Raw genomic sequence first — 23,918 nt, forward strand, 5'->3', positions numbered from 1 at the left:
AGCTCTAAATTCTAAGGTCCAATAATCAGCAAGGAGTAGGAGAAGGCACACTGAACCAAAAGTCACAAGACCTTGGTTTAAATCACAGCTCTGCTTTTTACAACCTGTGCGCCCTTGGGCAAATCACTCGTCCTTTCTAGGATTCAGCTTTCTCATCTGAAAAAACACAGGGGGTTGGACTAGAAGCCCTAAAATCCAATGTTAACTAAGATTTCCAACATAGTCTACTTCAACTATTCTGTCCTGACTCTAACCCAGATCTTGTCGCTCCAAATTGAAGCCTCTTTCCCTTACAGCTGGAAAGACACAAGAACTCCTACCTCTCGAGATTGGGGAGGGGGATCCCGGATCTGGAGAAGGACCATGCTCAGTGGAGATCCGAGGTGAGCCGAGAATGAGTGGACCACGGAGGAAGGAGGGCTGGTGGGGGGCGGTGGGGGCGGTGAGGCGGCATCAGCTCACTGGGAACTGTGGGAAGGCACCTAACCAGACGGACCCACTGTGAGCATTGGGTCCAGGGATTGGGCAGGGAGGGGAGAAGGGAGGGAGGGGAGAAGGGAGAGAGGGAAAGAGAAAAGGAAGGAATGGGGGGGAGGGAAGGGGAAAGGGAAAGGGAAGGAAAGAGAGGGATAGGAGTGGGAAAGGAAGAGGGAAAGAAGAGTGAGGGCAAAAGAAAAGGATGCCCTGGGAAGGAGGGAGCCCTCAGCGACTGATCTGACGGGGAACAGAGGGAAAGGGGGAGGGAAAAGAGCGATCTGAGGTTAAAGACAGGACATGGAGTTAGGACACTTGGGTTCGATTACAGGCTCAGCCACTTACCGGCTGTGTGACCTTGGGCAAGTCCCTTCCCCTCTCGGGGCCTCAGTTTCCCCATGTGTGAAATAAGGAGGTTGAACTAATGGATGTCTGAGGTCCCTTCCAGTTCTGATCTGTAAATTCTGCGCCTGGCACCCGAGGGGGCGGCGGGGGGCGGAGTGGGGGGGCGCAGGCAGCTGCTGGCAGCACGGCGGCGGTAGCTGTAGCGGCAGCATCGGCTGCAGTCGCTCGGGCTCCGCTCTGGGGGGGCGGTTGGCACAGCCTGTCTTGGGCCCTGGCAGAGCCTGGGGGACAGGAGGCTGTGGGGGGCGGACCCTCCAGCAGCCGGTAGGTGCTCTGTCCCTGTGGGGCCGCGGCCGGGCTGGACCCGGGACTGGACTCGGGATGGGGTAGCTCCTGAGCGGGGGCGGAGGGGGGGGCACGTGGGCGTCGACGGAGAGGACACAGCCTCTCCCCTCGCTGTTCCCGGCCGGGCTAGGGATTGGGGGCGGTGGCCAGTGCGGGAACTGCTGCAGTCGCAGGACGCGGGGGTGAAGGGGAACTGAGAGGTGGAGGACAGCGAACTCACTGCGGGAGAGATGTCGTGTATGTGTGTGGTGTGTGTGTGTGTGTGTGTGTGTGTGTGTGTGTGTGTGTGTGTGTGTGTGTGTGTGTGTGTGTGTGTGTGTGTGTTGGGAGGTCGATCCCCTTCTGAACCAGGTAGCCGCTAAGCTGAAACCTCAGTTTCCCCATCTATCAAATGCGGGGCTTGGGCTAGATGATATCTAAGGTCTTTCTAAACCTTCCATTCCGTCTTGTGGTCTAAGATCTCTTCGGGCTCTGATGTTTTGTGTTTTGGGGTCCCTCCAGTTCTAAAATTGTGTTCTAAGATCCCTTCTTTGATATTCTGAGTTGTTTGTATGTGAGTGGAGGATTGAGGTGGCGGGAAGTGGGAGCCTTGGGATCATTCTCTTCTTAGCCAGGTAATGTATTTGCTATGGGGTGGGGCAGGGAAGGGGCGGAAGGATGCCGGCATGGAGTAGGGGGAGTCTGTCTCCCAGTTGTTAAGTGAGATAAGCCCTGGAAGAGACTTGAGGGATCCTCTAGCCAAATTGTCTCATTGGACATGTCGGGAAAATGAGGCACAGAGCAGTCACTAGTAAGATGGAAGTGCTGGACGAGATCTGAACTCCAGCCCAATGCTCTTTTCGCTACACAATTATATATGCCTCTGTATATACCTCTGCTAATTGCCTCGGTGGTATGTATGGAGTATTGGGTTGGGGGTGGGATAGGATTAGTCCCACTATTGGTTGTGTATGGTTATGTGGAGAGGAAGAAGATTCAGTTTTCTCCGTCTTCCACCCCTTCTACTCCCCAGATAACAGGCTACATGGATGGGAGCCTCAGTTCTCTTGTTTTTTAAATGGATTAAATGATCCCTAAGATCCCTTCTCCCTCTAACAAACTCTGAATCTATGTGAATGGTGTGGAGGCTGGAGTAAGAGAGTGCGTGATGGTGGCTGGATGATAGGCTGCACTGGTGAAAACAGGGGCATATTCGTCATTGCAGAGTGCCTCTTCGCCGATTCTTGCACCCTGCTGTCAATGGAGTTTCCTTCAGTTTGATATCCTGTGTGGGGTACTGGGTTGTCATCTCCTGAAGAAGCCTCTGTTGGTCCAAGATGATTAGGGCCAGAGGACAGTGAGGGGTAAGAAGAAGGAGAAGTGGCCATACATGAGACTAGTCTTGTCTTCCTGGATATCGTGAAATGTTAGGGAAATGTAAACAATTTCTGTTCTTTGTCCCCTAAAATAAGACATACAGCCAGAGAATGAGCTGCAGGTGGCATGGCTCTCTTTGCATTCATAATGGGCTCGGAGAGGCATTGCCTGTTGAAATCCCAGAGTATCAGGGATGGAAGAGACCATAGGGATCCTCTAATACAACCCCTTTATTTGACTGATTGGGAAACAGAGGGCCAAAGAGAGGAAATGACTTGTAAAAGGTCAAATAGCACCCCAGTAGTGGAGCCCATACTGGAGCCCCTGTCCCTAACCCCCAGCTTTTTGCCATTTTGATATAATAGCAATGATTTTTAAAGTTTCTCCTCATTTAATCAGTATTCCTGTAGCGTCAAGCACATCGTAATGTAAAGCTGGCCTATCTATGCCCCAGCCTCTCTCCCCAGTGTCCAACATTAGGATACTGGGCAGCTTCAGAAAGCTTTTTAATCTTACAGTGGCGAAGCAAGCAGAGAAAACTCCTGCCTATGGGAAAGCCCCAGGCAGAGCTAGGAAGGAGAAAGCACCCTGGGAAAACAGGATCTACTACCCAGGCTTACAAAGCAGCTTGACAAGAAGGGAAGTGAAGGGAAGGAAACCAGCTCTTGTATAGAGCAGTGTGTGAACAGGGAACTGAGAAGACTGGTGGGAGTAACGCAATGAGGGGTTTTATGAGATTCCCCCAAACCTAATTTGTACAATTTCATTTCTTCTCAAGAAGATTGACTTCTGTGTTTGGCTTAAATCTCCTAATATCCATATTGCTTTGCGTTCCTGCTCTAATAACGCACTTTTATTTATTCTCAACTGTCCCTTTTAGCTCAAAATCCCACAATTCTGTTATTATTTTTATGCATTAGGCAAATGGATTTTGAGTCCCTGACTCTGCCCCTTACAAGTTGTGTAACCATGAGCAGGTCATTTCCTCTTTCTGAGCCTCTGTTTCCTCCTCCAAAAAATGGGGAGAATAAATTTGCCATACTTGATTTATAGCATTGTATGAGGAAAGTGCTTTCAAATGAAGTCATATGCTGTAATTCTTATTATTTACCTGTTCAATTCACACTGTTAAAAGAACCTGACCATTTCCCTAATGTTACTGGGCCTTCTTTTCTTAATTCATTAAAATATAATGCCAATAAGAATGAATAACAGCTTTCATTGGTATTATTTTTTTTTAAAGATTGTTGAGGTTCTTTTGTTGCACAGTAATTACATTTCTATGGGGAATTTACCAATTCAGACTTGCATCACATAGTCTTAATTCCAGAACTGGTACTCTATTCATTAAGCCTCTTACTTCAGAGGCTTCTAGACTAAATATATGTGGCTCAGATTGTATATATATGGTATTGAGTTGGAGGAGTGCATTATTCTCTTCTTGTGGAGGAAGCTGGTTGACTCTTCTGGGTCTGAGATAGGAGAGAACTGAATACCCTTCCCCTCTACCTTTATGTATGCCTTGGTTCCCTTGGCTTGGAGACTTGGACTGGATGATCTCTCTAACGTTCCTTCCACTTTAACAAAGTAGTAATCTATGTGAATAGTATAAAATCCTGGGGGTGAAATGGTCTGTGGTCCTCCCTTTCTGCCCTACCTTCCCAGTTAAAAAGAAAAAAGAGAAAAAGCCCTTGTAAAAAATATTCATAGCAAGTCAAAGAAAACAAATTCTCCATTGACCATGTCCAACAAAGGTATCCAGTTTGTCACACCAATAAATGGTACTTGGATACTTCAATATTTTGATGGATTCATAATGTCATCAATATCAGCAAGCATTTATTAAGTGTTAACTATCTCTCCTTCAGAGCAGGGATTGTTTTTGCCTTTTTCTTTGTATCCTTAGAATTTTTTAGCACCGTGCCTGCCACATTGTAAATGCTTAATAAATGCTTGTTGGCAATCAATATGGGTACTCCTGAGATCATAGAGTTCATAGCTTATCCATCCTTTCTCATCTCTTTTTCATGCCCTTCCATAAATACACCTTCAAGGGTCCATCCAGTGTGCTGGAGTACTTCCACTGATCTGATCCTCTTTGCCATTTTGTTTAAATTTGAATAGCCCTTGGGATTTGTATGTGTTTGTTAGCCCTTCCTCTCACTGTGTGACGTGTCCTCTTTGTTCAGTGCTTTATTTTCTTGATGTCATCTACACCACTTCACATGGGAAAGCCATCCTTGGTCCATCCTACTTCTACCCTCCATTCTCTGTTTGTCTGCTTTTTTAGGGTTACATGCAGCTGTGATTTTGAGGAACTTGTGGTAATGAATGATTCACACAGCCTCATAGCATCACTCAGAGAATACTGGTGTCAAAAAGATGGGCTTTTGTGGCAGGGATCAGTTTGGGTTCACCTTAAGCACTATCCAACTTCTTCCAAATGTGATACAGCTTTCTCTTGTCCTGCTTCTCAACTCTGAACTCCACTCACTACTTCCCTTCAATATTTAGCCAAGATATGTGTCCTGATAGATCAGCTCCTTTAGAAAGGAATGTAATAAAAAGACAAAGTTACCTCTTAGGTCTCATCCTGTTCCTAGACCTTCAAATAGACAAAGAGCAGCATGGGGTAGTAGACAGAGTTTTGGATTTGGATAGAGTCAAAGGACTTGAGTTCAAATCTTGGCTCTGCCACATAGTACTTGTGTGATATTGGGCATGATACTTTAACCTCTCTCTGACTCAGTTTCCTCATCTGTAAAATTAAAGGAGCTAGACTAAATGACTGTTCAGGTCTCAGATCTATATTCCTGTGGATTTCCATAAGTCTGAGAGAAATGAAAGAGATTTCCAAAATGAAGTCTGATAAGGAATGAATTCTTTCCACTAAAGGCTTCCTGAGTTACTACTCTGTGTGGCAAGGAGGCAATTCTGGGTTTTTGAAAGTTATGCCAGTGGAGCCCAAGTCCCATTGGGCCTTACCAAGCTCGAAAGGTTTTGAGTATGGACACAGAGATGAGCTACATCCTACCAGAGCATAGATCTAAAGTTAGAAGGAAAGTCAGAGGCCATCTAGTTCAATTTCTTCATTTTGCCAATGAGGAAATTGAGACGTGGTGAGTGACTTGACCAGAGTCATGCAGGTACTGATCAGTCAACAAACATTTATAAAACACCAGTTAGGTGCCAGGCTCTGTGCAAGGCTCTAGGGATGTGAAGATAAAAGTTGTTTCAGTCCCTGTTCACAACAGTGTGCAGTCTATCTGGGGAAGACAACATGTGTGTGTCCAGTTCCTTCCACGATTTCTCCTTGTATATACACAGATGAAAAATATGTAAGGAATTTGAGGCCAAGTCCTCTGAATTCAGAGCCAGTGTTCTTTCTAGTGAGGACCAGATTGGCTAATGGAATGAGGTGTATCACCAGAGAATTGGTCAGCAGGAGCTGAAGGTTCACAGCAACTCAAGAAAGTATTTAATAAGGTGTGGAGGGGCTGAAATTGTTACTACAGAGTATCATCCAAACCAAGAAAACGCCAGATTTTTGCAGTAGTGAAAGTCTGCAGTAGGAAATAGCTCAAGTGGTTCTGAAAATCACTGAGATACTGGGACAATACTTCTAAAAGTTAAAAGGAGATGAAACTACAACAACCTGATTTGCCTATAGATTTCTTAGGTAATGAGGCATCTCTGCTGTGGTGTCTTGGGACTCAGGAGACTTGAACTTTTCAACTCTTGTTTCTTCCACTAACTCAATATATGACTTCAGATAAGTCTGCAAGGCAGCATGGTGTACTGGACAGGTCATTGGACTTGAAGTCAGGAAGCCCTAGATTTAAGTTGTACCTCAAACTATCATTAGCTGTGTAACTCTAGGTAAGTAACTTAACCTCTCTGTGCCTCAGTTTCCTTTTCTGTAAAATAGGAGTAGGGGTATTTGACTTGAACTATGTATGGTTCCTTCTAATTCTAAATTTATGATTCCATGCTGTGTGGATCTTTGTTCCCGCCTTTGGGAAATAAGAAGTCAGGATTGGATGATCTCGAAAATCCTAGAATCTTAAGATTCTGTAAATCACTTTTTCCTTCTTCAGTCCAAACTGAAGTTTCTAAAGGTGCAAGGCAGCGAAAGAGAAGTCCTTGAAAATGATTGATAAAGGACAAGGCTGTTTCTTTTTATTTTGGGGGAGACGGGGTTTGGGGGCTGAAAGAAAATTAGTTCATCTGATTAAGCTGTATCCTATTTGCTTTAAAAAGAGGACACTAGTAATAAGATACCCATGGGCCAGGAGGTAAGGTTTATGCTCTAAGAGATAAATTCCTCTTGGTTCCTTTTGTCACCACTGCTGATTTCATTGTTATTCGTTATTTCATATAAAACATTTCTTCAAGCAGAGGCATAGACAAGAACAGGGAGCAGGGGTTGCCACAGAAACATAGTTTTGGAGCTGGAAGGGACCTCAGGGATCATTTAATCCACTCTCTTAATTTTTCAGATAAGGAAATTAAAAATAGGAGATGTTAAGTGATTTATCTAAGATCATACAGGTAATAAGGTGAAGAACTGAGATTCTGACCAATGAAAAGAAAGAATGCAAAAAGAGAAAATATGAGATATGATTAGATTGGGGTCAGATTGGAGGGCTTTGAATGCCAGTATCAGTAGTCTGCAAAGATCATACAAACTTTTCTTGAATCGGAGAGCACAGGACTATAGGTCAATGAGAAATTTATCCCTTTGTCCACTTTATATCTTGTCTTAGTCCTTGCCAAACATCCCCTGTTGAGGCAGCAGTCCGATTCAGTAGAAGAAGTACTGGACTAGGCCCCCAAAGACCAGAGGCTGAGTCCCAGTTCTGCCTCCTATACCTATGTGCTGTGGGCCAACACATTAGACTCTCAGTTTCTTCATCTGTAAAAGGGGAACATATGTTTGCCCTACCTTCCTCATGGAGATGCCATCAAGAATAAGATACAAAATATGAAAATGCTTCATAATCGTAAAGCCCATAAACTGAGGTGTTATTTTTATTCTTTCATCTAATCCTTGTGTAAATAAGTGGTTTACAATCCATCCTGCTCCCCCTCCTCCTGGGGTTAGGCTCCAGATTGTCAGTATCTATCTTCAGATGAAGTGCTGGGCACTGTACACAGCGTTCCAGCTCTGGTCTGCCCAAGGCCAAGGATGTCAGAACTAACTCTTCCCTGGCTTTGAGCACTGTTTGTCTCTAACATGAGAATAGTAGTCAGGAAAACCTCAATTTGAATCCCCCCCCTCCCTCCAGGGACCCTTATCAACTATGTGACTGTAGGCCGATTACTTTATCTCTCTGAACTTCAATTTCCTTATCTATAAAATGGAGCTGATAATCACTTCATTGGGTGGTTGTAAAATTCAAATGAAATAATAAGGAGTGTTGTCCTGATTGTTGTTCATCCATAGTTCTCAAATATCAAGAGAGTAGTGTCTTGACTTGTGTGAGAATGAGCACTGGATTTGAAGACAGAATACCTGGGTTAAAAAACAAAATACATACACACACGCACACATTATAACAACCATCATCGACACACAGTGCATTGAGGTTTGCAAAGTGCTTTTACCTGTTATCTCATTTGACCTCTGTGACCTTGGGCAACTCACTTGAACTCCCTGCCAGAAGTGGAGAACCTTCAGCTTTGAGGCTACATGTGGCCCTCTAGGTTCTCAAGTGCATCCCTTTGATTGAATCCAAACTTCACAGAATCCCCTTAATAAAAGGATTCATTCTGTAAAACTTGGACTCAGTTAAAAGGCTGCACCCAAGGGCCAGAAGACCACATTTGGCCTTGAGGTCACAGGTTTCCCACCTCTGACTTCAATGTCCTTGTCTATAAAAGAAAGGGGTTGAGCTAGCATGGCCTCTGAGATATGTTGCACCTCGAATACTATGCTCCTGTGATCCCATCAATGTGTATGAAGCCTTAAAGCACTCTATAAGTGAGAGCTATTATTAGCCTAAAGCAACATCAGACTGGATAGCTTTGGAGGGGTAACCATTTCACACTGTGGGCTCCCTTTGAGTTTCCTTGTGGGAGAAAGATACACCTCTTTCAAAATGAGTAGTTTTTAATTAAGGTAGTGTCTCAGTTTTAATAAAGTGTTGTTATAGTTCCAGTTTGGAAACTTAAACCACCTACTGAGAATTGGCCTGTTTTCCAAGGAATGGCACCTGCTTTTCGGTTATTTAAAGAATACTGATATTTTGATATTCTGGGTTCAAGTCTTGACGCTGCTGCTTATTAGTTGTGTGAAACACAACTGAGAATCCTTCTGAGAATCAGGTGACTCATCTATAAAATACAGGAAATAATACATAGTTGTCATAAGGAAAGTACTTTATTATGAACTATTAATAAGAATAATAATTCTACAGTTAACATACTAATATAAAGAATTTATGGATGTCTCTGAGATGTTTTCAGTGGGAGAATATCACACTGTTTGTAGGAATATGTTCCCTCTGGGACCCCAGAAATTACTGAAGTAATTAGGGAAAGGAGAAGGGGCCTCCATCTGGAGCCTAAGCTCCCTTAATGCCCCATTACCCATTTGACTAATCCTTGGGAAAACACAATGTTAATGTGCCTTCAATGTACCCCTCTCCTCGGCTCACTTTCCCAGCTCACTCTGAACTGGCAAGTTGGTGTCGGAGAGGGGAGTATTTTAACTTTTCCTTTCAAGGTTCTAGGAATTTGGGTCTCTGGTACTGATGCACATGAGCAGTATGTTCCTCAATATCAATAAACCAGGTGGCACCAATTGCTTTTATAAAAGGGATATTTACTAAGAAGATATAGTAAGGACAGATATTGGAAAACGTCTCCCACACTGAAAGTACACTCTTCTCTCTACGCACTCAGTCGCCAAGGAGATGTGTTAGGGCACATAGAGGACAGAGGGGTACCTTGAGACACTTGGCTTCTAGGAGTCCTTTCCTCCCTTTTCAGATTCCAACCCAAATTGGCTTCAGAGTGAGGTGGTGTGAATGGACAAGTCTTTCCCTTGCTCAGCTGGGCTGACTCTCTGCTGTTTGGAGTGTCCCAGTAGATGGGTCAGTCTCCTTCAGGGCTGGGTCAAGCAGGTTGCTTAACTGTCCATCTGTCACCTGTTGCTGCTGCTGCTACCACTTCTAATCGAATCACTTGAGATCTAGAAAGAATAAACAAAAGAAACCAGGGACCACATTGGCCTGAGTTAGGGAGGGCATAGAAAGCAGGCAATTCTTCCTACCTTCCCTTTCCCCCCTCCCCAAGTGCAAAGCAATCCTTTCTCAAAAGCTTTCAAAGAAACTAGAGGAAGAAAATAAGTTGGAATCTGTTGTATTCACATTCAATTCTAGCTCAGCCTCTCCTGGGTCATCAGTCCTTCTGGCTCCTAAGAAGGCCAACCACAAGATTCCTTGTTAGCACACAGCACCGGTTCTCCAGTTGCTCATGGCCAGAAGTAGGCTTACCAAGCCTTCACACATGGTTGGATTGGAAGTAGGCCAGAAAATATTGTCACATGTTCTGTATAATCCACCACAAAGGGAAAATATGAGCTTTTTCTACAGAAAGCATTCTTAATTGTGGTCTGTGAACTTTTTTCTTTAATATTTTAATAACTGTATTTCAGCATAATTAGTTTCCTTTGTAATGTGATGCATTTTATTTTATGAATTTTAAAACATTATTCTGAGATGGGATCCATAGGTTTTCGCTAGACTGCAAAGGGGTCCAAGACACAGAAAAAGGATCGGAGTTCCTTCTCTTAGGACTTAGCCTTGATCAGTCATTCCTCCTCCCTTCCCCCCTCACCCAATTATACATAGCTAGAAGGAAAGATTTGAGGAAAAAACTCTCAACTCAAAACACCATTTTTCCTGAGTCCGGAAAATGCTACCTAAAAGCTATAAGGCCACTTGGAAAGATAATAACAATAAATACTTATTAAGTATCTACTGTGTGCCAGGTACTGTGCTAAGTGCTAGGGATGCCAAAAGAGATAAAAGACCGTCCCTTTCCTCAAGGGATGACAACGTGCAAAGAAATATATACAAACAAGCTATATAGAAGATGAGTAGGAAGTAAAAGGAAGGCACTAGAATTAAGAGAGTTGATGGGATTTTTGTTGGGATTTAAAGGAAGGCGGGGAAGTCAGTAGGGTGAGTTGAGGATAAGGAGCATTCCAGAATGAAAGACAACCGGAGAAAAATGATAATAGGCAATATTTGTGCGACATTTGCTGGCAACAAAGTGCTGTTCATTTCCATTACTTCACTGGAGCTGCACAGTTGACCCTGGGATTCAGGGAGTAAAAGCATTGTTAGCCCCATTTTGTAGATGGGAAAGCTGAGACTCAGAGGAAGCAATATACCCAGGGTCACCTAGGTACATCCTCAGTAACTAAGACCTTTCCCCCAGATCTGCTGCTCCCAAGTCTAGGGTTCTTTCCAATATTCACATTATTGGTAAGATCTAGCTCTTCAGAGACAACATTAAATATCTCTGGTAGAATTTGGAGAGATCTGTTCTTCAAACCATCTACAGATATGGAACTTTTTCTCAGATCTAAGTGTGTAGAACAGCTCCTGGCCTGGGAGTGGCGAGGATGGGGGAGACATAAAGAGAGTAGAAAGAGTCCTGGATTTGGATAATTCGAATTACAAAATGCCAGTACTGGAAGCGAGCTTTGAAACCATCAAGGCTGATCTTCTTGGACAAGGAAACTGTTGCCTAAAGAGTCACACAGTAAATGAGTAGCAGAACAAGGTCCTGGGTCCCCTGATGCCCTTGGACTGTATTCCTGGGTGTGTCACTTACTAACTGGGAAGCCTTGGGCAAATCCCTTCTCACTTCCCAGGGCTTCATTTTTCTCATCTTTAAAATGGGAAAATGTTAAGATTAGAAGACCTCCAAAGTCCATTCCAGGTCTCAATTTGGGATCCTGTTAAATAACTTTCCTAAGGTAACGTAAATGGTAAATGTCCAGGATGGGATTAGTCTTTGGTCAATTCAAGAATTCTTTCCAATTATATCCCCTAAAAGTCCTTCCAGATTGTTTATTTTGTTCTTTGTGAAGCTTTTTTTTTTCTTATTTCTTATTTCCCCATCCCTTCCCTACCTACCCATATCCTAGTGGCTTTCCACCATCAGAGGCCCTGAGGACTTCCTAGAGTGGCTTTGTGGCAACAACCTGGCATAGTGGATACAAAGATTCAGATCCCACTATTGTGTGACTATGAGCAAGTCACTTAACCTCTCTGAGGCTTAGGTTCCTAATCTATAAAATGGGGATAATAATACCCATGTATCTCTCAAGGTTATTGAGGTGATTCAAATAACATGGAATGTTCCAAAAAGTTTTAAGTTATTAAAGTTTTAATAACTTAAAACTTCCTTAAGACTTTTGGAGAACATTGTATTTACTAAGTACTTTGGGAACTTTAAATGACGCAGTTATTATTGTTATAATCTTCCTTTGGTGATGCTTACAGAGAGCAGAGAAACTTGGGACACATCAACAGGAAGCAGAGATATCAGGGGGTGGGCACTGACCTGGTCTACAGGCCACTAACCACATTGCCAAATTTAAAGATGTGTTCCTTGTGCATGTAGCTAATGTCAGTTTACGTTATTTTTATTATTGCATCCTTTTAAAAAATTATTTAATATTTCATTTTCCCCAACTACATATAAAAACTATTTTAAACATTATTAAAAAAAAAATTTGAGTTTCAAATTCTCTCTCCTTTATCTTTTTCCCTTCCTATTTTCCTGTAGGGTAAGATAGATTTCTATACCCAATTGAATATGTATGTTGTTCCTTCTTTGAGGCAAGCAATTTGATATAGGTTATACATGTGCAGTCATGAAAAACATATTTCCATATTAATCATGCTGTGCATGATGAGACAAAAAAAATCTCAAGAAAAATAAAGTTAAAAAAAATATTCTTCAATCTGCCTTCAGACTCCATAGCATTTTTCATCATTAGTCTTTCAGAATTTTCTTAGATCATTGTATTACTGAGACTAGCTAAGTAAGCCATTCACAGTCGATCATTGTTGTTTCAGTGTAAAATTTTCTCTCGGCTCTGCTCATTTCACTTTGCATCTATTAATGTAAGTCTTCCCAGGTTTTTCCAAGAGTATCCTCATTATTTCTTACAGCAAAATAGTTTTCCATCAGAATCGTATACCATACCTTGTTCAGCCATTCCTCAATTGATGAACATCCCACCTCAATTTCCAATTCTTTACCACCAGAAAAATTCTGCTAAAAATATTTTTGTACATAAAGGTCCTTATCCTTTTTTTAAAAAAAATCTTTTTGGGCTGTAGACCTAATAGTGCTATTGCTGGGTCAAAAGGTATGCAGGGTTTATAGTGCTTTGGGCATAGTTCTGCATTGCTCTACAGAATGGTTGGATTAGTTCACAACTCCATCCACAATGCATTAGTGTCTCTGTTTTCTCAATATCCCCTCTGACGTTTGTCACTTTTCCTTTTCTGGCATATAAACCAGCTGATGGGTATGAAGAGATACCTTGGAATTGTTTTGATTTGCATTTCTCTAATCAATAGTGATTTACAGAAAATTTTTTTTAATTCTTTGATTACTTAGTCCTGAAATTACCTCTTCATATTCTTTGACCATTTATCAATTGAAAAATTGTTCTTATTTTTATAAGTTTGACTCCGTTCTCTATATATATTTGAGAAATGAGACCTTAATTAGGGATATTTGCTGTAATTTTTTTTTCACAATTATGATTACTCTTTCTCCCCACCCTATTTTTCCCCTGTTTATTCTACTCTCTTTTTCCTTTCACCCTGTTGGTTTTCAAAAGTGTTTTTGCTTCTGACTACTGCCTCTCCCAATCCTCTCTCCCTTCTGTCAGCCCTCCCTACTTTTATCCTTTTCCCTTCCTATTTTCCTATAGGGTAAGATAGATTTCTATACCCAATTGAATATATGTTATTCCTTATTTGAGGCAATTCTAATAACAGTAAGGTTTGTAGGTTTCCCCTCCTCACTTCCCCCATTTTCCTCTCCACTGTAAAAAACTTTTTGGTGTCTCTGTTATGTCAGATAATTTACTCCATTCTACCTTTCCTTTCCCTCTTTTCCCAGTGCATTCCTCTTTCTCACACCTTACTTATAGTTATTAGATATCATCCCATCATATTCAACTCAGACCCATACCCTCTGTCTATATGCATTCCTTTTTAACTGCCCTAATAATGAGAAAGTTCTTAGAAGTTTTAAGTATCATCTTCCCATTGCAGGAATGTAAACAGTTTAACCTTATTGAGTCCCTTATGATTTCTCTTTCCTTTTCATTTTTTTATACTTCTCTTACATCTTGTATTTGAAAGTCAGATTTTCTATTTAGTTCTAGTTTTTTTCATCAAGAATGCTTGAAAACCCTCTTTTTCATAAAATACCCATTGTTTTCCCCTGAAGAGATTATGCTCAGTTTTGCTGGGTAGGTGATTCTTCATTGTAATCCTAGCTCTTTTGCCCTCCAGAATATCATATTCCAAACTAGGATACTTTAATGTAGAATTTGGTATATCTTGAATTTTCCTGATCGTGGTTTCATGATTTGAATTATTTCTTTCTGGCTGCTTGCAATATTTTCTCCTTGACCTTGGAGCTCTGGGATTGGGCTGCAGCATTCCTAGGAGTTTTCATTTTGGGATCTTTTTCAGGAAGTAATTGGAGGATTTTTTTTCTATTTTGCCCTCTTGTTCTAGGATTTCAGGGCAGTTTTACTTAATAATTTATTGAAAGATGATGTCTAGGTTCTCTTTTTGATCATGGCTTTTACTTTTTAAATTAATTTTAAATTATTTTGCAATAATTTTTAAATTATCTCTGTTCAATCTATTTTCCTTCTCAGTTGCTTTTCTAGTGAGATGTTTCACATTTTCTTCTATTTTTTCATTCTTTTAATTTTCTCTTCTTGTTTCTTGATATCTCATGGAGTCATTAGCTTCTATTTGCCTAATTCTAATTTTCAAAGAATTATTTTCTTCAGTGAGCTTTTGTACCTCCTCTGTCATTTGAACAATTTTGCTTTTTAAGGAGTTTTCTTCCATGAACTTTTCTACATCTTTTTCTATTTGGTAAATTCTACTTTTTAAGGGAGTCTTCTCTTCAATAGATTTTTGTGCCTCTTTTACCATTTAGCCTGTTTTTTAAGGTGTTATTTTCTATAGTATTTTTTGTGCTTTCTTTACCAAGCTATTGACTCTTTTTTCATAATTCTCTTGCCTCACTCTCATTTTTTTTCTCCATTTTTTCCTCTACCTGTTTTATTTAATTTTTAAAATCCTTTTTGAGCTCTTCCATGACCTGAGACCAATTCACCTTTTTCTCTGAGGCTTTGCATGAAGCAGTTTTGACTTTATTGTCTTCTTCTGAGTTTGTGTTTTGATGTTACCTGTCATCATAGTAACTTTCTATGGTCAGTATCCTTTTTTTGTTCTTGTTTGTTCATTTTTCACAGTCCATTTCTTGACTTTTAACTTTATATTAAAGTTGAACTCTGCTCCCAGGATAAGAGGGCACTGTCCCAAACTTTAGGTTTTTTGTTCATCTGTTTTCAGAGCTAGTTCTGAGGATCTGTAAGTTTTCAGTTCTTCTAAGTGGAATGATCTAAGGAGAGATATGTTTACTATTTCTCTGGCCTATGTTCTGGTCTGTGAGTGACCACAAGAACTCTTTTCTGCCCTGGAACTGTGACCTGGGTTCCCACTCCCCTGTGGCCACAAGCTCTGATGTGCTAGGGCTAAGCTCACCTTTGTCTTGCCATTTCTAATAAAAATTACCCATAATTCTTTGTAATTTACAAATTGTTTTACTTTTATCCTTTTAACCCTCTTGGGCAGTTTTATTTGATTGTTTCAGTCATGTCTGACTCTTCATGAACCCATTTGGGGTTTTCTTGACAGAGATACTAGAGTGATTTGCCATTTGTTTCTCCAGCTCCTTTTATAAATAAGGTAACTGAGACAAATAAGGGTAAGTGATTTGCCCAGGGCCACACAAATATTATGTGTCTGAGACTGGTTTGAAGTCAGGAAGATGAGCCTCCAAGTCTGGTGCTCAATCTGCTTCGACATCAGATTATTGGCCCCATTTTAGAGATGATGAAGTTGAAGCCAGGATAATAGTAGCAGTATATTTTATAGTGATTTAACGTTTATCATACAGTTTTTACGCAACATCACTGAAAAGTATGGAATGTAAAGGTTGTTGTGCCCATTTTACAGAAGAAACTGAGACTTGGAGAGACTTGCCCAAATTAATAGAGCTAATAAGCCATAGAAGGTCCTGGAAGTATAGTGCAGTAAAAGTTAGAGGGAATCTTGCATAGAATCAAGTCTGACCTATCAGATCCTCACTCTTATTTTAAAGATGAAGAAACTGAGGCACAGATAGTTTCAGTGACTTGGCCAAGGTCATGGTAAGTATTGGATAAGGAGCTTGATCTCAGGAGTTCCGACTCCCAATCCATTGTTCTTTCTAGTTAACGGTTTACAAATATTATCTCATTTTCTCCTCACAATAGCCCTATTATAATTATTACCACTTTACAGATGAGGAAACCGGAGCTGTGTTACCAGAGTATCACAGCTAATACCTGTCTCATGTTGCATTTGAACTCAGGTCTTTGACTTCAGGTCTGTCCCTTACCTACTACACCCCCTAGGGGCAGCAAGCATAAATGAAGCACCTTCTTTTCTACAGGAGGGCTTTTCCTCTCCAAATGCTGAGGCCTTCTCCCTCTGATCCTACTTTCTATGTCCTGTGTGTATCTTCTTTGTGCTTATTTATATACATGTATATAAATAACATTAAATTAATTAATAAAATTATATTAAGATATAAGCTCTATGAGGACAGGGAGTGTTTTTACTTCTTCCTTGTATTCCTAGCACTCAGTACATGGTATCTAATACCTTTTAACAGCTGTTGATAAATTGCTTTTTGTTTTAAAAATATTTTTTAAAGCTTTGTTTGTTAATAAACATTTGTTGATTTTTGATTGATTGATTGTGTAGAAACTTGTCATGAGGCAAACCTGAGTTTTAATCCTTCTGTCGATGCTTACTGGCTGTGTGACTGTGATCAAGTCACTTAACCTCCCTGAGCCTCAGTTTTCTCATCTGTAAAATGGTAACAAAACACCTTAGCACCTGTTCCACAGAGTTGTTGTGAGGATCAAGTGAGATAATATATGTAAAGTGTCTTAACAAACGTTTAATTGCTCTCTAAATGTCAGGAGGAAGAGAGCAGACTGTATTGCCTTGGAGGAAACTGGAAAGTTATTTTAATAACCCCAAGCTTCTCCCTGAAACAAAGGCCCGTGTTATTGTGTAGCTTCAAATCATGAAACGCTTTGGCCCCTGAATAACTGAATTTTAGTACCTTCGGTGAGTGTGACTTGACTGGAGCACATTATAGACCTGGGACCGTATAGGAGATGTGTAAAATATGTCATAAAAGAAATGCAAACTGAAAAGAAAGTTAGAAATCATGCAGCTGGTCAGTCTGAAATCCTATTTTTCTGATTACATATTCAGGACTCTTTCCTCTTCTGAGAGGCAGAGTGCTATATAGAACAAGGCAGACTGGTCATGGAACCCAAGGATTTCCTATCCTGGCTAGGTAGCAAAGCCAACACTTGAACCCAAGCCCAGGGAAGCTCTTTCCAAAACAATCCATTGCCTCTCTGTCTAGAGAACTTTTTAATTTTCAAGCATCATGTTTGTTTCCATTACAGGACCAGATACCTTCTGTGGGCACTGAAAACCAGCTTACCCATGCCTATTTCCTGTGATGGACGAATCTGACATTAATGTGGGGTAAGATGAATTGCTAGTACGTTTCCCCACCCAGATCATACTACAACATTGTAAAATGCCTAAATGTAAAATGCTATAGAGAAGCATGCTGGTCTCAACAGCAGAAGAGTGTGTGAGGGTTGGAGAGGGGCATGGGGAAGGAGGGAAGAGCAGGAAAAAAAAGGAGGGAAAAAGGAGGAGGAAGCTTCAGTTACACATTTTTGTAGATTTTAAGGTGTCGGTTCTTTTGGTGGTAAAAATTTTGCTGCAGATTACTTTTTACCTGCCTTAATAGATAGAGGGAAATAAAAACCAGGAAAACAATATATGTAGTGATAACAAATAGGTAAATGGAAAGAACAAAACAGGAAACTAAATGCTCTGTAATTGTAATGAATTAAGCTTGACTATAAGTAGAGTTCATTCTCTTTGAATGAGACTTCTCTCATTCCTTTTCAGTAGGGGGGGCTATGGGTGTGGAATATTAAAGATAGTACCAGACATCTCTTTATGCTTTGGTTGCCTTTACCAAACTTTTTTTGTGGTCTCATATTTTTTTATTGCAAACAATGGATGGATGTGAAAAGGGTTAGGAGATATTCAGAAATGAATCTAATGTATAAAAGGTATCAATTTTGTTTAATGAGTTACCACTTTAAATCATAATCATTTATACTGCAAAGCTCCCCCAAACCAATTGAAGTTGTTATAAATCTTTCTCTTGATTTTTGATATGCCCATCCAAGAGCTGGTTAGCAGTCTATTGTTTCCATAAATGTTTGTTTCCAAAAAGGTAGTACATTCTTTAAAATACATCCTTTAAGGCATCAGTGTCCTAAGGGCTTTGGAAACAGTCTCCAAGCTTTAGGTAGGAATTAAAACACCCTTCATAACGAATCCAAGACACACTCACTCACTTCTTAAATAAAGGGGGTTGTATTGTTTCATGAAAGAGGCACTGTCAGTAAATGAGTTACAGATCTGCCTGGATGGGCTTTGGCAAACAATTGAAGTTGCATTTTTGTAGCTGGAGACACATGGGTGCTATGGCCTCATATTCTCCTAAGACTAAGGGAATTAGAGTTGTTCTGTTTTGTCTTCCTTTATTTCCTGTGTTGGGGAAGCATTGGATAGAGCATTGGACCTGTAGTCAGGAAGACCTGAGTTCAAATCTAGTCTCAGACATTTACTAGCTGTGTGACCCTTAATCACTTAATCTCTGTATGCCTCAGTTTCCTCAAATGTAAAATGGGAATAAAACATCTATCTTGTAGGATTATTGTGAGGATCAAATGACATAATCTTTGTAAAAAGTGCTTAGTACAGTGCTTAACACATAGTAAGCACTACATAAATATTTATTTCAACATGAAATTGTGGCAAGAAATGTGAGGGGGAAGATACAGTTTTATGTAGCTTGGCTTTATATTTTGCTGATTTTTTAATATAACAGCAAATGTCTTCATTGGCGCTTAATTACCTTGAATAGGTGGGCTATTCTAGGCAAGCAGCTATTCATAGATGACCTGAGCTGTGATTTATTGTTTCAAACTCTTTCCAATGTGATCTCTTAAGGTCTCTTCTAAACTGTAATATTTCAAAAACATCCTCTCTCTTGGTCTTCTAACCTGACTCCACCTACACACATCCCTGCCTCTATAATACCATTCCTCATTCCCAGAGTGATTTATTGTCATGCAACAACATTCTCTTAAAATCCTCTAGAGCGTATCAAAGTCTTCTTTCCAACATTGCCCACAATCTAGAGGAAGACATCCAAAAAAACCCCAAAACAAAAGCAAACTAAAACCTATCATAACTTTATTTTTTTTATCATTTTTAAGAAAAAAATTTTCATCCTGAACTTTAATATAAAAAAGAGATCATTTTTATACACACAACAGAGTACAAGAAGCAGATTCTAATTAAACCATGGTTCTCCATTCCATACTGCTTGATTTTTTTTGAAGTTTATAATAAATTCTGCACTCTACTTTTACAATTGTCCTCTTTGTATGTGCTTTCTTCTGAGCTTTTTTCTTTCTCTGGGCATTTAAAAATTTTTCAATGTTCTTTTAATTGGCATCACTATTACTAAACCCTTCTGAACTTCCTTATCAAATTAAAAGCCAAAAGACAGAAAATAACAGCTCTCTTACAAATAGTTAGGCAAAACAAATCCACATACTGGTCATATCTAAAAATGTATATTTCGGTATCATATGTCTATCACCTCCTTGTTTGAAAGTAGGTAATATGCTTCATTCTGTAATATCTGGAAACCTAATTGGTCATATTGCATTATTCAGTCCTTTAAATTTTTCAAAGTTGTTTTTCTTCATAATATTGTTGTCTTTGTATAAAATGTTTTCCTGGATCTTCTCATTTTACTCTGCTTCAGTTTATACTACCAAGGATTCTTCAAAATTGTCTCTTTCATCATTGCTTAAAGAATAATATAATATTTCTTATAGAATAAAAATAAGAATTCTTATTCTTACCAAATAATATTCCATTACATTCATATAACACAATTGGTTCATCCATTTCCCTATCACCTAAAAGACAACTTAAAACATCTTCTTATATGAGTTCTTTTCTTTCCCCTCTCTTTAATTCCTCCATAAGAATCAGAACATTTGTTTTACATATGACCATTCCTGGATATTATTCTCCCTCTAATGTAGCCTCCTATCCTCATTTGTTTTCCTGTTGAGTTTGTTCTATTACTATACCAAACTGTGTTTTGTTTTCAACCTTCCCTTGTCAATTTAATGTAAGTGGTATTCATCCAATGTCCGTTGCTCCCACCCCGTCCTTCATGTTTGTATACTTTTTCAGACACCAGCAATGAGAAATTGCAAGTTCCATCCCCTTGCATCTTTCTACACTATCCTTTTTTCCTCCTTTCTTTTTCCCTTCTCGAATTGTCAGAAAAGGATTTAATCCACCTCAAGGATCTTTCCATTGCACTACTTCCTTCCAAGGTAATCTGTTACTATGTGTTAAAATGTCATGTATTAATAATCATACGTTACATAAATAATACTTTAATGTTTACAAAACACTTTCCTCACAACCACTGCGTGGTGAAAGGAAAAAATGAATTACAACCCTCATTTTACTTGTAAGGAAACAGATATAATGACTGAGTAATTTGCTTATGATGGTGTTCTGTGGTTCCATGTTGCACTGAAATGTTAGTGTGATCACAGAATAAATTGTACCACTTCCTGGCTCCATTACATTTCCAAGGCTATAGAATAATATATAAATATAATCATATATTTTAAAAAAAGACATTTACTACACATAGAAATTTGTTTACAATTTGATTCATTCAACAGGATGAGTATCAGTGGAGGACAGAAACATTATCTAGTAGTCTGTTTGCACTCCAGATTTCTTTGGAACCAGCAGTTTTGGTATCTAGGACATGTACATGCCTGGGAAAGCTAAACCCCACAAAATTTATGCACAATTTTGCTCAAGAGAAAGAAACATTTAATGGGAATTATCAGCACAATCAAGGGAAATGATTAACACTCTACCAAAGATGTGATCAAGGTCACAGATTTTAAGGGGAAGCTATTAGTTCAGTAATAAGCACATACCTCTATGAACAATGACTCTTATGAAACAAAAGTAGAATCTTTAACCATAATCCTAAAAAGGTGACACAACTATTCCTGGAAAGGGGATTTCAGTGTACTAATATATGTTATTGAATCAATAGTGTCTGCTTGGACGTAAGGCTACATGAAATTCCCAACTCCTAGAAGAGAGAGAGAGAGAGACAAGGAGAGAGAGAGAAAGAGAAAGAGAGAGGGGGGGGGGAGTGAGAGAGAGAGAGAGAGGGAGGGAGAGAGAGAGACAGAGGGAGGGAGAGAGAGACAGAGAGAGACAGAGAGAGAGAGAGAGAGAGAGAGAGAAAGAGAAAGAGAGAGAGAGAGAGAGGAAAGTGAAAGATTTCTAGTTACTTCTTCATATTTCTGAAACAGTTGCCTCCAATTAGCTTCTGCCACAGCTATAGTGAGAGGCCTTTTAAGCTTCCCAATGACCCATTCTTCAGAAAAGGAGAGAGCTAGTTCAGAGCAGCCCCCAAAGCCTGCTACAGGTCTTTTTTCAAGTCTGAATAGAAAGGAATAGAGAGAGAAAAAAATTTTAAAGTAAGGTTAAAGTTACAGACTCTAGCTGACCTATATAAAGCCCGATATATTCCCTCCAATGAAATGAGGTCACACAGTATTTGCCATGTGCCTTTTTGTTAGGACTAGAGGATGTTTCTCAGCTCCTCCCACTAAGGATGTGGCATAGTGGAATCTACATTCCAAGGTGAAGGAGTCTTGTCCTATTAATAAAGAGACAGCTATCCCCTCTTGATTCAGTTCCTATGACTTGTTAGAGACCAGAATTTTGAATCAGAAGAAACATTTATTATATTATATTATACTATACTAATATTATATTATTCTATTATATCCTATTATGTCATGTTATGTTTTATTTTATTGTATCATATTGTATCATATTATAGGTTTTTATAAAGGAGACCTATAATATTTTCTATTATTTCCATAATAGAGAATGTGACCTTAATACTGTGACCTGTTTGGGGATTATTACTGTAATAGAAATAGGTGGTGCAGAGCTTCAAATGCTGGGCCCTGTAGATTACGTTTCTTGGATGGCAACTGAGAACCATCGAAGACTTGTGAGCAGAGGAATATCTTGATCATTGCTGAGTCCCATGTCTATCCATAAGAAAGATTCTTCTGGCACCAGTGGGAAGGATGGATTGTAGGAGAAAGAAAGTAGAGGTGGGAAGGCTTGTTAGGAGGCTTAATTGCAATGGTCCAGGTAGGCGGTAATTGAGAGCCTATTAGGGAGGTAGCAGTAGGAACAGAAGAAAGAGTATCATAGAAAACTAAATTTAGAGCATGGCAGACCTTTGAAATCATCTGATCCTATTCCTTCACTCTGCTGGTGAGGAAGCTGAGGTCCAGGGTTTCCTAATGTCACATAGGTAAAGGAATAGAACAGGAGGAATTCAAACCCAGGGGTTTTGATTCCAAATTCGATCCTTTTCCCACTACACTTTCTCTAATTTATTCTGAGGTATCAAGCTTTCTCAGTTCAGCCTCCACAACATCTGTTCATTTCCTCCCTTCTTTGCTCTCCTACAACCTCTATCTTTATTCAGATTTTTTCAGTCTTTGCCTGGACTATTATAATAGTGTCCAAATGGTCTCCTTCCCTCTAGTCTCTCCCCTCTACAACCTGTCCTTCACATAGCTGCTGAAATTGACATTCATAAACCATAGATTTGATCAAGCCACCTCTCTTACTCAAAAATCATCAATGGCTCCCTATTGCCTCCAGGATAAAATGCAAATTTCTCAGTCTGGCATTTAAAGCTCTCCAAATCTAGTCCCCATTTAATTTTCCAGTCTTATATAATAATAATATAGCATTTATACTGTGCTTTAAGATTTGCAAAGCATTTTTCAAATATTTTATGTTGTTTATGACAATCCTAGAAGGTAGGGGCTATTATTATCCCCATTTTACAAATGAGGACACTGAGACAGGTAAATGACTTGTCCAGGGTCATATAATTAGGGAGTGTCTAAGGCTGGATTTGAACTCAGGTCTTCCTGACTCCAGATCCAGCACCCTAAGTACTGCACTAGATAGTGCTAGATAGCTGCTTCTATTACTCTACTTCATACTCGCCTGACTGTGTGACTTTCCATGACCTGATTTGGAGTTTTCTTGGCAAAGACACTAGAGTGGTTTGCCATTTCCTTTTCCAGATCATTTTACAGATGAGGAAACTGAGGCAAACAGGGTTAAGTGACTTGTCCAGACTCACACAGCCCTTAGATGTCTGAGACCAGATTTGAACTCAGGCCCTCCTGACTCCGGGGTCAGCACAATCCACTACGCCGCCTAGCTGACCACTGACCTGTTTGCTATTCTCTGTATATGGTTTTCCATGTTCTGCTTCCATTCCACTTTTGCTCATGAGTTTTTTGTTTGTTTGTTTCTTTGAAATATATGTCCTCTTCACCTCCACATCATAGAATTCCTGAGTTCCCTTAACTCAAATACTTTTTCCCACATGAACCTTTCCCTGATGTCCCCAAGAGTTAGTATTCTGTCCCTCTTACTGTTACTGTATTTTTCTGTATACATTATTCACTTACTTATTTGTGTATATGATATATCTCCTGGGAAAATGTAGGCTTCTAGAAACAGGAGCTGTTTTATTTTGACTTTATATCTTTAGTGACTAGCAAATAGATGCCTCACTTAATAAATGTTTTTTGAATTAAAATGAAAGCTAGCCTGGGAATATCTGCATTCTTTTAAAAGGGTGCTAACTAACCCAACTGAATTTCTAATTAATAGAATGTCAGGAAATATGTCAAATAAAGAATATGTGAGCAGTTTTTTAAGGGTTTGGAGGAACTCTCTGGTGCCCTTTAATTCATACTTAATAGGGACTGTCTT

The 23,918-nt window shown here is 39.8% G+C and overlaps 1 protein-coding gene and 1 long non-coding RNA gene across 2 annotated transcripts in view; one reads left to right on the plus strand and one right to left on the minus strand.

Annotated features, from left to right (window-relative positions):
* LOC140518684 (uncharacterized) overlaps nt 1–740 on the minus strand; it is a 91,217-nt gene extending 90,477 nt beyond the window's left edge. The window contains exon 1 of the long non-coding RNA XR_011971986.1: nt 321–740. This is a non-coding gene — a long non-coding RNA (uncharacterized lncRNA). The remainder of the gene's footprint in view (nt 1–320) is intronic.
* The window catches only part of HTR4 (5-hydroxytryptamine receptor 4), an 85,385-nt gene continuing 61,554 nt past the window's right edge, over nt 88–23,918 (plus strand). Inside the window, exons 1-2 of the mRNA XM_072631025.1 lie at nt 88–383; nt 17,342–17,423. Coding sequence (XP_072487126.1) covers nt 17,398–17,423 — 26 coding nt within the window. The 5' untranslated portion in view covers nt 88–383; nt 17,342–17,397. The remainder of the gene's footprint in view (nt 384–17,341; nt 17,424–23,918) is intronic.

Source organism: Notamacropus eugenii, chromosome 1, assembly GCF_028372415.1.
Source record: "Notamacropus eugenii isolate mMacEug1 chromosome 1, mMacEug1.pri_v2, whole genome shotgun sequence".
Classification (NCBI taxonomy): domain Eukaryota; kingdom Metazoa; phylum Chordata; class Mammalia; order Diprotodontia; family Macropodidae; genus Notamacropus; species Notamacropus eugenii.